At 38.6% G+C, this 17,311-nt stretch overlaps 1 protein-coding gene across 2 annotated transcripts in view; it reads right to left on the bottom strand.

Annotated features, from left to right (window-relative positions):
• The window catches only part of HECW2 (HECT, C2 and WW domain containing E3 ubiquitin protein ligase 2), a 149,503-nt gene that overhangs the window by 87,553 nt on the left and 44,639 nt on the right, over positions 1-17,311 (bottom strand). For both annotated transcript variants that reach the window (XM_021555393.3, XM_021555392.3), the window contains exon 2: positions 15,543-15,882. In XM_021555393.3, coding sequence (XP_021411068.2) covers positions 15,543-15,834 — 292 coding nt within the window. In that variant the 5' untranslated portion in view covers positions 15,835-15,882. The remainder of the gene's footprint in view (positions 1-15,542; positions 15,883-17,311) is intronic.

The following is a 17,311-nucleotide window of genomic DNA, read 5'->3' as shown; positions in this document are numbered from 1 at the left end:
CTCCAGCTTTTCATACAGCAGAAGAAAGTACCCTGTTTTATACAGTTTATGGTAGCAATGATAAATTATTATCTTAAACACAGCCAGTGGTAAGATGGGTTCCCTAAGAAGTAGCTAAGGGAAATATCAAACCTTTTACTACTTATCTAATAAACTGAAAAACTTCTTGCCCTCATTAACAGGAGCCATTCCATGTCTAATTATTAACAGCCATCCTGTTTCCCCTGCCCTACAACTTAATAATGACACATGAGTATTTTATAAATTCACATAAATTTTGCAACCACTTTTTGACAAATATCATGTTATTTACCCTTTTCATCCTCTGGTCCTAAAAGTGAGGTGATGATAAATTGTAAGCATCTGTAATATAGGCTACACAATCTTTAGGTTAATAAATTTATCAATTCAAAAAACTCACCTGACAGGTGATCCTCAAAATTGGTGAAAAGCCAGAACTAGCTACTCATCACATCAATAATTTGAAAACCTCAATTTCTAGCTTACTCAAATGACACAAATCCCTCAATTTCTGCAATTATCTTCTACAAAAACTGACCTGAATTCACTGATGCATTATCCACCTGATATGCTCTTTTCCCATTCATATTCTAACAGACCTATTACTAGCAGAAATATTTACATTTTACAAATGCTAGAAAATATTAAGAGCTCAAAGGATGAGCTCTGTCACTTCAGATCAGTCACTTCTCTATGTCTAACATCTTGATCATCAAGACCTTCCAAGTGCTACAAACACCAGCCAACCATAAGCAGCTACACCCTGAAAGTAACTTCATTATCTTTACCTATCAAAATAAAGGAATCCACCAGCTCAAGAGCAGTGTCATTCAGCAAGGGCCCACACTTCTAGCCCTCTAATCATGTCACAACTTTCAGTGAAAGAGCTGCAGGCCCAAATAATTCATTAGGTATTTATAATACTTCTGAACAAGCTGAAGAAAAAAATCTTTAATATATATATGCAATCAAAAGGCTAAGTTCAGTAAACATATTTCTTTTCTAGAACAGAACAAAATCATGCAACTCAGATAAAAGTACAAGAGATTAAAGGTATGTATTTCTTCACAAATCCCTGTAAGGGCATAAAGTATCCTAATGAGCTGAAATCTCATTTGTGGGAAGCATCAGATGTGTGATGAGAAGGAGGCACTCCCTTGCCAGATGGCTTGTTCTGCTCACGGCCATGAAGTAGAATGACTGCAACCACAAATCCGAACTAAGCGTTTTAACTGCCCACATATGCACGCCCTCCAAGCAGTTCCAACCAGTAGCTTTTGCCAGTGAAGGTTTCTACCAGAATTACTGAAAGTTTTCTGTAAGACATATTAAAAAAAAAAAAATTAATTTATCATTATCAAGGGTGTTAAACTCTGAGCACAAACCATTCTGTTACAGAGCCAGCATCACCCAAAAAGCTGATCCAGCCTTTGCACACAGTAATCCACCAGCTGCTTTTATGGCCAGCTAGTTGGATATTCTCATTTTGCTTTTGATACTAAGTACCAACTTCAGCTGTCCCCACAGCTCTCTTTCCTTTCCAGGAATGAACCAGGAAAGAGCAAAGTATGTGCCAAACACACTCCCCAAGAGCCCAGTGCAGCTCATTTAACCCTCAATCACTTTTGCATTTTCAGCCCTTGTTTTACTTGGTGATTACTTAGACTTATTTCTTTTTTTGGTACGTGAGTGTGTGAAAGTGCTATTTATTGCTAGGAATGAGGGCTAAAACAAGAAGCAGTACACCCACAGAACAGATCAGATACACAGAAGAAAAGAGTTTTCCTACACACAACAGCTGACATCTAGGAATCCAGGAGGTTCATTTGGGTTTTGCATTCTCAAATGGTTGATGGTTTGAACCCCGAACCTATTATGATGGTACAGAGATCTCTGAATTTTCAGCAATGTGGCATCCTTCAACACTGGGAGGAGAGAACTGACTCATCACTGAAAGGAGAGAAAGGACAGCCTTTCGATTCCTCAGCTTTACTTTCAATTGCACTTGATTATTGCTTGCAGTTTCTGACATTGATCAAAATTCTCCTTTGCCTGTTCCAACCTTTTGACAGTAACAGTATCAGCCAGCACTTCACTTTCAGTGTTCAAGTCCATTCCCAAAACCACTTTTTTTCAGGGAAAAAAAATTTCTTTGCCAGTTTCAAGCAATTACTCAATGCCTTTTAGAAATTCTTCTCGTTGCTGAAACTTGTCAAAAAACATTCTATTCTCTGTCTCTGCAGCACACATCTCTTAAGGATCTTGTGGGATTTAATATTCCCTTAGCAGCTGTTGTTTTTAAGTTTATCTTCAATATTGTGAGTTGTTTAAGGAGGAATGCAAACTAATCTATTGTCATTTGGCAGTAATAGGTTTCTTAGGGCATTTATTAGAAAGCCAGGGAGCTTCCTGGTTTGGAATACAGAAAAATGTTTATATTTTGACAATATCCTTTTGTCATGCTTCAATGTCTCAGTAATTTAACTCAAATGTAAAAGGGCCCAACAAAAAGAATAAATGGTCCAAGAATCTGAGTTATGAAGTCCAACAGGCCTATTACAAAGCAAACATCTTTTCTAAGCATTTCCTAATAATGTTGCACCTGAAGTAAAATGCTCTATTTCCAAACACATATTTTGTTCCAGTGAGCACAGCCAGAATTACTCAATGTGGCAGCGTAAATCCAAGAAGTGGGCAAGCAATATACAAAACCAACAAAAAAAGGTATCTATGGGTTTAAAAGTATATAAAAACTGCAAACAAAAAAAATCCATTCAGATTGGTTATATCCCACCAAACTAGCCACAGGTTTTGCAGTGAGCTGTAAATCTTGCTAATATTTGTGAAACAAGTGCCTGGGACATAATATTCAGCCAAGCTGTGGTTTCTACAGCTTACAGTTTGTTACATTTTTGCTTAATTTTATATTGTGTGTCAATGATTACTTGCAAACACAGACTGTCCCATTTGGGGATCTGGCACTAATATGCTGACACTCAGAATTTAACAGCACAGTTAGGGAAACAGTGTAGTCACCAGGAGAACAGGTTCTTTGGATGACCATATGACTGAAGTCTAACCCAGTTCACTTTACAGAAGCACATCATGTTTTTCTCAGTCCTATCCACCAAACAGTATAGTGTGCTTATACACTGAATTAATCTTTAAGCAGACCCAGGATAATCCAGAAATAGATCAGGAGCATTGCACATTCCAAATTTGCACATACACTTTCAAAGATGCTATTTTTGCAAGGTATACAGATGGAGGAAATAGAATGTGTTCACTGCTGTCTCAGTGCCTGCATTCTTGCACTGTCCCTGACCTGATTCAGGTTCCCTTGGACTGCAGACTGGGGCTTGTTTGACAGACATGCAAAGTCTTTTATTGTTTCTTTGCTGAGACCACCAAACCTGTTTTGTTACAATGAGCCAGGAGTTTGTCCTGATGGTTTTAGCCAGCTGTTTTTGCTGATTTTCTCTATCACACATGGGATATACCATTCCCTATGCTCAAGCTGGAGCTGCAAACAGGTAGGTACGCTGGACCTGCAAGTCAATCTTGTCTAAAATATTTTCTTTCCTGCATTCCTGCCAAATTAATCAATAATTTCTTCAGATTCTTCAACAGAGATGCTTCTATTGATGCAATGATTTTGTTTGTTTTTTAATAAACCATGACTATTCTGTCCTTTTGCCTGCACACACTGCTACTTCACTCCTAAAGGTTGTATCAAAAAGCTTACAGATTAGAGTACCAAACTACTGTGGCCAACACTTACACTCCAACCAGAGAAATGTTGCAAGTTAATTGTTCATGACCACAAATTACAGGCAACAATCACTGACAACAACCACAAAACCAGACACAGAGCCCTACACCTTATTCTGTCTCCCTCCACTGCAGTTGGGGTTGTATTTTGCACCTGCTTTTATGCAACTCCCACTGTTTTGAGACACTTTACACACCAACTGGGTCAACTCCTTTGCAGATGTTGCAGGCTTTCTTCTCTCTATTGTGGTGGGCATGTATTCAGATTTCCCTCGAGTGCCTGACAGTGCACATCACCTGTCTGGAGACACACGTCACCTCTGTTTAGAGAGGTGGTATTTATAGCATCAGGGACTTTCTGTGTAATGCACCAAAGCAGGCCAAGCTAGCTTATTACTTACTGCCTCAGAGTTCAAAGTTCAGATCCAGATCCAGACATCAAACTTTTTAAATATTAAGGACCATCTGGTTTTACTTTTATTTAGGCTCATCAGACAGAAAATCCCAGATCATAGTGTCTGGTGCTGGATTTCTCATTTCTGTCCTGAGTCATTGAGTAATCCTTGGGAAGCAAAGAAAATCCCGAATCCTGTGCCTACCTACTGTACAAAACAGATATGTTACTAAAATGGTGTTCTCTTACTTATTTTTAATCTAACTATATAAGACTGCAGTCAGTTGCCAGCTCGGTGACTCAGCAAAGCCCCAAGCAAGGAAACTCCCTGCTGGGACTCCTGCAACCCAAAGGGAAGGTGGCCAGGCACAGGGCCTTTCCTCACAGAACAACCTCACCTGCTTTGGCCACCTGCAGGACACTCAGGACACTTGCAGCAAAGGCTCACGGAACCAGAATGCAAATTGCTTGTGAGTAATAAAATAAGGACCAAAGCACTTTGCCTATGCAGCAATCAGATTTCAGTGTTGTTTTATCAAAATTTCATAGTCCTCAACTCAGCAGCTTTACATTACTCCCATTCATTTACACTGAAGTTCAACAACATCCCTAATTTTGCATTAGAGAGCCTGCCTGTCACCTCCCTGTCTGCACCTCTCATACTAATACCTGTCAGTCTAGAAACATGCCCCACATTCCTAACAGGAAAACTCAGATGCACACGGGGGATATTTGTTTCCCAAATCCTTTTGGAACATGAAGCCCGCAGAACTGATTTTCAGAGACTATCTGTTAATTAGTATCCACAAAACTATCAAGGGCATCTGTGATGTTGAACACTATCCTCTATTCAGTAAGCAATTTATTTCAGGAGGTTGACTCATTTCCTTAAAGCTTTTTGAGCTATCTGTTGTGACTGAAAAAAATTCAGAAAATTTAGAAGTACTCAAGGAAATGAGCCAACACATCCTGGAAAAAATTCATCCAATATACACACACAGTAAGATAAGTCAGTCTTAGATTTCTAAAGAAATGAGCAGGAAGGAGTCCTAAAAGAACCTGAAATATTTTCTGTGAAAAGCAATGTTTGTTTCCCATCCTCGTAATTCTCCTTACGCCCACTTTAAAAGCAACATACTATGGCTAATCAGGAAATGGTTTTCCTAAGTTTGTTTTCTCCCTGCAAAGGCAAAAAACCTTCCCTGAAACAGTTTAGTGGATCTCCCCTATACTTAAATTAAAAACATTGCTGTGTGTGTGCCTCATGAGAGCTTTCCGACCCTAGTGCTTACTCTGAGAGGCACAGAGTCCATGGTCAAACCATATATCCAAGAGAGCCTTTTCAGTGAGATGAGTACCACAACACTGAATCACCTCATCACAGACTCATTACCTTCAGGGGTTTCCAGCAACGTATCAATGTCTCAAGGCACTAGTAAATATTCCTGACTATCAAATAAGCCACCTCAAAGTAACTGGTAGAGTTCCTGCTCTAGCTAAACAGAAGACAGTTTTCCTTTGGAAACTTAAATGGAAATTTATGACAAATTCTTGATTTACTACGTTTAACTGAAGAGCAGTCCTAAACAAAAGGACATTATCTAAAAACCAGCATCTTACAACCTATTCTGCATTACATGACATGCAGTATATAGATGGAGAAGAGGGGGGGAAAGGAGGTTGCAAGATCACTAATGATTTTTGCCATCTGCTTCAGCTGAAGACAATTTAGAATTTCAATGATAAATTAACTTCAGTAATGCACTGATGGCATAAACAGAATTTTCAATAAAAACCAGAAAAACTGCTAACTTGTCTTAAGCTCCATCCTGTCACATTCAGAGTAATAGGAATGCTTTTTTTTTTCTTCCCCCTATACATTGCCAGATGATTTTTCTCACATTTAGGCTTTAGTAGTTTTGTCGTGAGATGGATGATTACTTCACAGTTAAGATTTACCTCTTCAACAAAAAGGATGCCAATATAGTTATTTCTCATCTCAAATATTTAAGTTGATGTCATGAAGATGAGAGAAATGAAGCCAAACACTGCTTATGAAAAGTACTAAATTGCTCTGCAGATTAAACTGGATGAAACAGAAGCCAGAAGAAACACAAAGGTCACTCTGCAGTTCTTCAGAAGCAGTAGCATTTCAACCAGTGCCAAAAAGTATCATCAGAAGTCAAGAAAGGAGATAATGATTTTACTTATTTAACTTTTTAGCATAACATCTCTGAAATAAAAACTGCTCTCTTGGATGGCGGTAACATTCAACAGCAAAAAGAAACACAAAACTGTAGACTAATGAAGGCAAAGAAGTTTTATTAAGTTGTGTAATTATCTTCAAAACATCTACATATACTATTTCCATTATTTCTTCTGCATTTCCAGGAGAGTATTCTTATAAAGCATTAATTACCTGGGACTCTTCAGGCAATGAACAGAACCTAGAATTGAATGCAACTAGAAACAAAGGGTCACCAACTCGCTACTCCCAGCAATACAAGTAAATCCAGGCATAAATAAGTAATTGCAAGCAGTGCAATTAGACTCACACTCCTTTTACAGCAGCCTACAAATCACATCCCATCACAGCTCCACACTCCTGCAGGTAACCCCAGCTGCTGTCCCTCAGCCCCTCCAAGATGTTGAACTGGCCCACAGCTGTTTGCATTCCTGGGGGAGTAAATGCTCTGCCAGCTTAGCACTGCTGAGGCAGCAACCAGCAGCACCAAGCACAGTCACCTATGTGAATATGAAACACAGATATTTGTATTTAACTGCTGGAGCAGGAGTGAAGGAGTGCACTCAGTTCAACAGGCTGTAATTAGGACTGCTTTCCAAACCCCAAACCTTTGATCGATCTGATCGACTCAAATTAATGAATGCACAACAAAAGCCATAGATCTTTGCATCACTTGGGGCAGTGGCACTGATGTCAGCTGGGATGGCTGGGATTTCACGTCTCAACACCTAGCAGGGTTATGTTTGGTTTGGGATTTTCAATGGAACTGGACAGTGTACTTTTCACCCTGTTGCTCAAATTTACAAGTTTAAGAACACATTAGAAAAATTGTTGTTGCCTGCACATTAAGTACCACTTCATCGATAACTCATAAAAATCTTACTTATTGTTGACTTTGGTAGATTGTTGCATCCTTATTCAGTATCTGGGAAGCATGTGCCTCTCTGGAAGTCTAGTAAAATCAAGAGATGTATCTATGTTGAAAAATTTGTCAAACTGAATTTTTCCCCACCCTGCAGGCTTCCATCTGCTGAACTATGTCATGCATGAAACTCTAGATACAAATTAAACTACAGTGAACATAGAATTTTTTTTTTTCTTTTTTAATGAGGTCATTACTGGATATTTATCTCAGTGACAACCCAATGTGCCTACTACTGCACTATAATGTTTTTCTACTCATATTTCATTTTATAAAGTCAAATCCATCTAGGCTTAACTAGCCTCATATACAAGAAAGTGCTTCCACATTTATGGCAAAGATAAAACATTGATTAAGGTCCTGATTTTGCAAGGAGTGGAATGCATTCAGTTCTTAGTCCTCTTCACAGATGACACATATTAGGTCCAAGCTTTCGGTTCTCCCCTCTTGAAAATCATCCTCAAGTGTGACTTAAGTCACATGAACTATATTTTTGACCATCAGATGAAGTTTAAATTCTCAAGGAAGGATCCATTTAACGGAGCATGAGAGCTCATACCACATCAGAACAGATATCTTTTTCCTACAGTACGTACCTTACTTATATAGAAATTGTAGGTTCATCTTTTGCATTACCACACACTGGAAAACAAGGGATTAATTTCTGCCCAACATTAGGGTAGGAATCACAAGGGCAATGAACCTACTAATTTTTATGAACTTTCTAGGACTACCGACACATTAGTGATCAGTGACTTAAAACATGATGGAAGACTAAACAGTTTGACACTAACTCTGAATGACTGCCGCACAAAGGAGGCAGATCTCATGAAGAGAGCTTGAGCAGACCTTGAAACAAAGCTCAGAAGCACAGGGTTTTCTTTCCTGAAGATCAGCTGCCCATTAGAGTGAGGGCGATGGGGTCCGGGCACGGGGACAGGAAATGCTGCCAGCGCAGCCGTGCCCAGGTCCTGCTGTGCCCACAGGGTGAGCGCCAGCAAAGCACAGTCAGTGGAACTGCACAGCTCCAGCATCTGCACCCCAAACCAGAACCTTCCTCATGCCAAAACGGAAAATCCTACAAGGGCTGGCTACCACTCTGGCCCACCAGAAATTTTTTTCATACCAGAGAAGTTTCAGATCTGGCCATTCTCTGTCTCTTTTCTGTCCTTCAAACAGCATGAATTGATGAGCTCTGCTAGGAAAGGAGGCCTATCAAAATCAGTACTGGCACCTTCGTTAACCTCCTCCAGTTATAATTTCAGAACCTGTGTATCCAATATCAGACTCTATTAAAAATTATATTAAATGTATCTTCCAATAAAGTGTTAGCTTCAGAGTCCTAGTAAGTTTGTGTCTCATCTTTTCATGTCCCACTGGCATTACCTACACCAGTCACATCCTTAACATATCCTATTTAACACTCAGCTTATAACAGTAATTAATTCAGATTCTTACAGTCATTGATAAATTCATGCAGACACAGGAGCCAAGAACTTCATAAAAAATGCACAGGAGGAATTCTAACACTATGCATAATGCAAAACTAATCCATAATCTACGTCTCACGTGAAAAAAAAAAAAAAAACAACAATAGATGAATGTATACAATTCCTTTTTCAATCTGGTTATCACTGACTTGGAATAACTGTTTTCCCAAATTATTTTAAAAATATTGTATGGCATGCTGATTTAATGATAGAAAACAACACTGGAAATGTCTTTAAAAAATTAAATCCAACCTCCTTCAAACAAATTAAAATACAAACTGACACAAGGCAGTTTTATAGTAAAAGGAAATATTACTAATCCAGAGGTCCACATTGTTTTTCATTATCCAGTGTTTGTATTTGCCATCTTCCCATCTGCTAGAACAGTCACTTCAAAAAGGCAGGGTGGTGAGAACACCACTTTCTATCCAAAGGATTATAAATGTTGTCATGCCAAAACCTCTTGCAGTGGAAAGATACTGACAACACAGCTGAAAATGTCCTCCCTGCAGCTATGTTTGTCTAGTTTTCAGGTCAGGGCTATCTGAAAAACTGAAAAAAACATCACAATTAAATGAAAAGTTTAGATGTTCTGGCAAGACATTTATGTCACAGCTTGAATTTATATACCATCCTTCAAGTTTCTAGATTTTGGGTGTTTTAGCAGGGAATTTATTTTCTTCTTAAAACAACAACAAAAAAAGCATATATTTTAATGTAACAAGTATCTTTTCAGGCATCTGCTTTATGCAAAGAAAAATACATAGAGAAAACACTTTCTATCCACTTCTTCTAATTTCCTACACTAAAGAAATGGTATTGTGTTGTCCATAGACTGATTTTTGAACAAAGTTCACAAGCTCACAACTGAAGAGGAGAAATTCCATGTTGGTGAAAAAAGAGCTTTGTATGTAGGTCAGGACCTAGGAAGAACTGAAAGAATAAAACTGGAATGCAGTACCTGGAGGGAAAGCTTCTGAAGACCCTTTGTTTATTATAGGGTATTTTTAGACCACTGAAGCCTCACCACATTTTAGGACACAGTTGTTATAGCCTCCACTTTTCATTATCCCACTCAAGAGGTAGCCTTTCCCTAAATATTGCTAAGTCATCAGCAAATGAAACAATCAAGGCAGCTTTTTCTGGCATTATGACTGATGACAAAGAGCACAATGCCAGTGTTCTGGAAGTCAAAGCCAGAGACTCTCATGGAGCCACTGGGAAAAGACTCTTCCACACAGAAACTCAAGACAGTGTTTTACAGACCTTAGCAGCAGCCAGAATGAGGAATAACCACAAATTAACAGCTTTATGCCTAGCAACTAGTCAACAGACATGAACAGTACTGCTCATGCTTTAAAGTACAGAAAATGAAAGAACGGAACAGGAAGGGGAAAAAATATCAAGTGAATAATCAGAATTTTCTGGAAGATAATGAAGATATTACTTAGTATGTTTTCTATAATGCAAACCAAATAAATCTTCTAGGAATAAAGTATTTTAACATTTTATAATCTCTCTGTCTAATGGGAGCCTCTATTTTAAGCGTACTAAAGGCAGTTTATGCAAAAGCTTTTTCTTTTTAATCCTGTCTGACCTGAAAAGGAGAGGCTCCAAACTCCATTACACTAGGAAGCTTAGTATAAAACCCAGAGCCTCTCTAAATTGCCCTATATAACTTCACGTCAGGGGCGGGTTTGTTTCTTTTAATTTTTGGTTGGTTTTATAATTCTATTTTGGATCCATGATGTAGGTATAACAAAAAGCCAAACAGCTTCTGTAAAGCAGCTAATGGAAACAAATACAATGACCTTTGATAGCCAGCATTTTGAATGTGCTAAGGATCTCTAGAATGAGGGCATGCAGCTCATAAATAGGACTCTGGAAATTAGGACAAAAATAGGCCAACCTGTGCAATTTGGCCATGGGAGATAATCTATTTTAACTAGAAATAGGGTTGGCTTCTCTCTGCTGACTTTTTATTCCTTATTTTGTACTTCCTGTTTTCTTTTAATATGAGACTTCATGACAACCTGTAACACTTACCAAGATGCATCTTCCCTCAGCATTCCACGAGCAGTGGAGAGTCCACCTGCTCATCTTTTTGAGCAGCCCTCACTTTCCAAGGAAGTCCTGGAAGCCTGTTGCTACAATAACACAGTAGCAAGAAAACTGGGATCTCATAGTTCCTTCACACTGAATAGCCATTTATCTTCTTTGATTCCAACTGGGGCCAATATTTGGCACAGCTTTACTCACTACACGATTCCAGAGCTTGACCACTCTTGTCATAGCAAGATGCAGATTCCTCATAGATGCAGGAAATATAAAACAACCTCCAATATATTAAATATTGTTTGTAACAATAATGATTTTTTAAAAATTAAAGCAAGAGCTGGGTTGGTACTGAACAAGAAAACCTTATGGGTTTAAGAAGATGTGTGTTAAATTCTGTAGTCTTCTACAACTTCAAAAGATGGTGGTTTTCAGTCTCAATCCTAATTAAAAATCGAGAATTTTTGAAGAGGATTTCTTGCTTCCTAATTAAGACAGAAAGACTGAAAATTTACCTCTACTTCTCAAAGTAAGCACAGGCCCAATATCTGTACTAAAAAAGCCCTCTCTTCAAATTTCATCATTCTTGTCACTCTCAAGTGACAATCCTCATTACCAGTCCTGAAGAAAAAATGACAAGTCCCTTCTAGGCAGAGCTTAAAGCTGAATCCAGAATGATAAACCTGCATTTCAGGTTTGACAATTTCACATTTCACACAACACTGCCCCGTTTACCCAGAGAGAGCAAACAACATTTCTGCCTTGCACGCAGCCTCGGTGGGACCCCTGTGTGCTTTCACAGCTGTGCTATCTGCACTCCCACACATCTCGCCTCTGCAGACAGAAAGCTGCTTTAACAAAACTTGATGGACAAGACTGTTCCAGAAGTGCTACTGACACTTTTAAAAGTTCAGCCAGTACAAATCCAGAAATAGCCAGGAAAAAGGATGTTTGCCTTCACAGAATACACCATGTCCCTCACATACACTTTTCTTCTCGTAATCCTTGGGAATATGCTGGGAAAGAAAAAGAACATGCATACAAAGCTGTTCCTCAGCAAGAAAACTGGCCATGTTTTCACATGTACATTGATGAAACTGAGAAAGATACAGTATGGTAAAAGTGAGCAAACTCACATATATACCTAAAAACATTCTTTAAAATGTGAATTTCTAGAAAAACTGAATATTTAGCTATGTAGAATTTTTCAGTTAGGTTCAATTCCTTATATTTAAACATGAAAGACTGAAAGTTTCTGTACAGGAGTATCCTGTGAATTAATGTCTCATAAAATACAGTCTTTTCTACAAAGTATTTGTTCATTTATGTCTTCCTTCCTTTTTTTAATAGAATTACCAGAAGTCCCAGAAAAAAATTCACCCAGACTTAAAAAAAAAATAAAAATTAAAATCAGCCCTTAAGAATAAGATGATTCTATGGTTTTCCCCTTGGGCTTTTCTCATTTTAAAAAAGTAACATTTCTTTTCATAGCCATTTAGCAGGCCAAACACTCGACTGACGTTGTACTGTACTAGGAAAAGCTCCATCTACTATTCCCTAGTGAAAGCAAATCAATCAGCTGCAAAACACTAACAGCAGAGCAGTGACTCTGACTGCTGACAGTCTTGTTACCAACTGCACCAGTCCATGCTGGTGAATTGTGTGCAGTGGGCTCTGGTCAGCCTCTTATAAAGAAACTTCTGTTAAGAACCTTGGTGGGATTCCTCATGAGCCACTGCAATTCTGACCGAGCAATAAAACTATGCTCAGAAGCACAGAACTGCCTTCTCATTATAGAAAACTAATGAGAACACGCTAATTGAGTAAATTAATGAATGAAGAGGCATGACAGCTTCCAGTGCTCCATTTTCAATTCCTTTTATAATGACTGCAACTCTGCAAAACTTGAGCTGAAAATGTACCTTGGTTGCTTCAGATCTTTGCCAAACATTCTGTGCAAATTCCTGAGCTCAGAATGATGCTCATTTTAGAATATTCACCTTCTCTTCACAGAACTAACAGCCACTTTTTCCTCTCAAAACATTGATCCAGATTGCATGACAGTTAATTGTACAAGCAACACTAAAAAAAAAGCCATTGGACTGTGCTTTTGGGTTTTAAAATAAGAGCACAATATGTACTTTTTTCTGCTCCTAGTTCCTTGAAAAATGGTGCTTCACTAGAAGACATAGGGGAATACTGGAGGTACAGCAGCAAGTTGGCAAAGCCCCAATGCTGCCTTGTGTTAGTGACCACACACAATTCCCAATGCCTTCAGGAGCCTGTGCCCGAGGGGAGACTTAAATAATTTTCATTTTAAACAAAGACCAGGATAAAGAACCTCAAGCAACTACAATAAGTGTTAATATCATGTTTGAGAATATTCTTAAAAGTCTTCACCCACTAGCATGCCTCTCCTGAGAAAATAAAAAGTGTCTTCAGTTTACAAAGGAGTAAGTGGAAACTGGAGGTACTTCACAGCTATTCTCATAAAGGATGGAAAATCCTGGATTATACCTGTAGAATTTAACTTAACTGTGGCTATAAAACTTATGCAAATTAGAAGGTTTTTTTAACACCTGAAAGAGTTGATCAAAAAATTTACATCAAAGATAGACAGGCATGCCTATCAGACTGAGTATGTCCTTAGCTCTGTTGTTAAAAACTGTGCAATTTTATCATTCAGAATGATGAAACCACAAGTCATAAGAAAGACTCTGCTCAGGTCTATTTTAAATCAGTAACAAAACTCCCACCACCATTCACAGATTTCAAGTGGCAATGGAGACAAAAGCTTCTGGCTCTTCCTTCATTTAACAAGAAAGCAACCACATACTCTGGTACTACATGGTCATATAATGGGCAGTTTAGGTCCAAGAAGGCATACATTTAGGTGTTCCTTATAGGTTTCTTACCCTGTGGTAACTTAATACTGTTTTGTACTTTAGGGACTCAATAGACAGAATGCAGAAATATTTTTTATCATGAGAATAAGATAAAAACCACTTTCAGCCTAGAGTAAGAACCAATAAGAATTTTACAGAGTTGCTGCAGTTTAACTTATTGAATATCAATCCTGAAGTGCTGTGAACCATAAAAAAACAGCAAGAAAGCCTGTTATACCTTTATATCTTTATGTATTCATCATACATTGATGAGGCTCTCAATATATTTAAATTACAATGTTTCAGCTCATTTAGCAGTCTGTGCATTTTACAACACAGATTACACTTCAGCTGCTAATGCTGTTGGGAAGATCCATTCCTGTTTATTATGGAGACACTTCATTTAGGTGCCTTAAAGGTTAATGCATATTCACCATTTCTTCCAGGAGAGACTGCAGCTTATGCAGCAACTCCAATACAGCTTTTATATCCAGGTATACACTGGAACAGCACAAGTTAATAAAGCCCACTTTGTGGAACTACAGTAATGTTGGAAAAAGTATCAGACGTCAAAAAAAAAAAAAAAAAAAAGAGAACTAGAAAAAGCATCTACACAGGATGTAACATTAAGTGATGCAGAGATGGAACATCTTAGGGAAAGGTGGCACAGCAAGTATTCCTCAAAAATCCTGCTGAGGCCAGTTTCATTGCACTGCACTTAGTCCCAGCCAGATATAACTTCAGTGGTCAGAACTGCCTCCACCAGTTTCTGCTATAGCTGCTTCTGGCAGTTTGAATTGACCATTCTCTCTACATGAGTAATTAGGTCCAGAGAAGCAGCACAATCTTGGAGCAAATGAACCCATCAGTGTCACTTAGTGAGCACTGGTTAAATTCAGTGCACTGGTTCCTGAGAAGGCAACTAAAGCCTGTGTGCCACTCCAGGTAGTGGCTGTGCTCCCTTCCTAGAGGGGACATAAAGGCTGTCCTTTGGCCAGTTCCAAACCACACATGCAGTAAGGATGTTTACATCCTTAATCAAACACAACACAGAGTAAAAACACAATGTAGATAGGTTACTGGTGCTCTCAGCACCAACTGACATACTCACCCACCCCTTTGGAGTCACACTATTTGCTAATGCACACACATCCCATAGGCCCTTGCATGGCAGCCCAGAGCTCTTTCCAGCTCCTCCTATGAAATAGCCTGAACAGCACAAAGAAACCCACACAGAAAAATCTCTGGAGAGGATTTCCTTCTAAAAGAATTCCTCGTAAACAGAAATTTTTGTTCCTTCAGAACTGATGCTATTTCAGTTCTACAAAATCAAAAACTTATACAAATGATAATGTTGCTTTTCACAAACGATAAGAGGTTACTTATCCAAGATAATGTATAAACATTGGACTTAAGCACATCAAGTTACACGATGAGTACGATACTTCAAATTTTCCTGTAAGCCAGCCACCAGCAAAAGTGGAAACAGAAAACTGTATGCATATTTATTGTTTAGGAATAATGCATTTCATTTTCTAGCAGGTCATTGTGGAATCAGATTTACATTAACTAGAATCATGTTTTTACATAGCTCACTGCATGGAGAAAAGCAAAGTGGAACCCAAGGCAACTCTCTGTAGTTGTACTTCAGTTTTATCTGTAGATTAATTCTGTAGCAAGCCAGAACACATACCAGAAAATATGAAGTAGCAAAACAGCAAGAAACACACAGAAATATTACAACACAATTCTGACTTACCTATGTGATAAAGTCCTATCCAGTCAGTTGGATCTACTTCTTCCTTAATATCCCAGAAAATGATGAGGTTCTGAGACTGCCCCAAGGTGTACTCGTACATGCTGGCTGTCAAACTAGACCTGCTATCCGAGGTCACTAAATCAGTGTCACTGTTGGCACGCTGCAAGTTCATGTTCTCAGGCATGGTGCCCTGGGAGGCCAAGCTCTGCAGGTTCTCGGGGCTCAGGGTGTACCGGAGCTGCGGGTTGCGGCGGCGCACGAAGAGCAGGTGCTCTCGGGCTGAGCTGGCCATCTCTTCTCACTTCTGTCAACTCACGTAAAAAAGTTGTTGTTCAGAGATCTATCACAACAAAGGGAAAAAAACAGTTTTAAGTGAGACAGGAGATGACTCCGTCAGTTATTAAATGGAGAAGTATTAGTGCAAAAATGTTCCCACAGAAGCCTGAAACAGACCGAGTACTATGGATTGCAATGAATATTTCTCTTCATTGCTCTACCTCTGCAAAGAACTGACTGTCTGCACACTAAAAAAAAAAAAAAAAAACTATTCACAACAAAATATAGAGTTAGCCACACACCATGAAATAACATTTATAAGCCAGAAAACAGCATAGATTGGAATATCATCCAAGACAATCTATGAAGCAAGAACAGCCTCAGTAACAAAGCTAACGTAAGTGTGGCCTTAAGAGTGAAGTAGCCTTAAGAGCAAAGACAAAATGAACTCGTCTTCCACCATCACAATCCCAGCAGTACACAATGTTTATGGTGGTTCCAACAATACTCTCTATGCACTGTTTGATCAGCATGAGTTAAGTGTCGAAGCCTGGACATAAGGTTGGACATATTTCAGCAGAAATATAGTACCCCAGATTTAAGCTACTATAAAATAATCTTTTAAGGATTTCATCTTACAAGGTACAAAGCATAGCTTCTGAGGTCCTCTATACCATTAAAAAACATGTCAAACAATTGACTGAGGTAATTTAGACTACAGATATATATCAAATTAGTCCATTCATCTGTGCAGTTGAATTTTTGTTGTCCTTCTCCATCCATTAGAAAACAGAGGCCTTAGAAATTCAAGGCAATTTCTTCAGCAAAGGAGCTGTCATTGACTCTTTTCCTCCAGCCCTGAGCAGACACTACCCTGAAGTGTCTTCCCTGGAAGGGCCATGTCAATATAATCACACAATACATTCTGAATCAGAACTTGCATTTCATTATCCATTATCATCTACATTACTACATCTAAATTACTGTCAATTGAAAATAACCCCTCACATTACTCACAACTTGCAATAAATCATAACTTATCTTCAATTTTCTTTTCAGTAATATTTCAGTGTATAAATTCTTCAAGCATACCAAAAAATTATCTGCTGTTTTTCAGCTTTTCTTAAATGGAGATGTTTTGAAACACTAAGAACTAACAAAGGGGGGAAATGAAGTTCAACTTATCCAGTTGTCTGCAGTATATCATACACTGTATGTGATTCAGCATCAAATAATGCAGAAAAGGAAGGAAACAAATTCAGTTCAATAATTCTACATATACAGAAGTGACATAGAGACAACCACATTTACTTCAGAAAGTACATGACACAGTCTTTCCTGACATGAGGAATATTTTGGCTGTATACACATTTTATTTCTGGTGCTGGATGTCAGCGGGGTTCACTACCTCCTCACTGCCATGTTCCTGCACACACTGCCCGTGACATAAGAGTCAGTGAGAAAGGGGGGACCTTGGTAAAAAGGGCCTTTTT

This window comes from Lonchura striata, chromosome 8, assembly GCF_046129695.1.
Source record: "Lonchura striata isolate bLonStr1 chromosome 8, bLonStr1.mat, whole genome shotgun sequence".
In the NCBI taxonomy this organism is placed as follows: Eukaryota; Metazoa; Chordata; class Aves; order Passeriformes; family Estrildidae; genus Lonchura; species Lonchura striata.
This window is presented reverse-complemented; position numbering and strand designations above follow the sequence as displayed.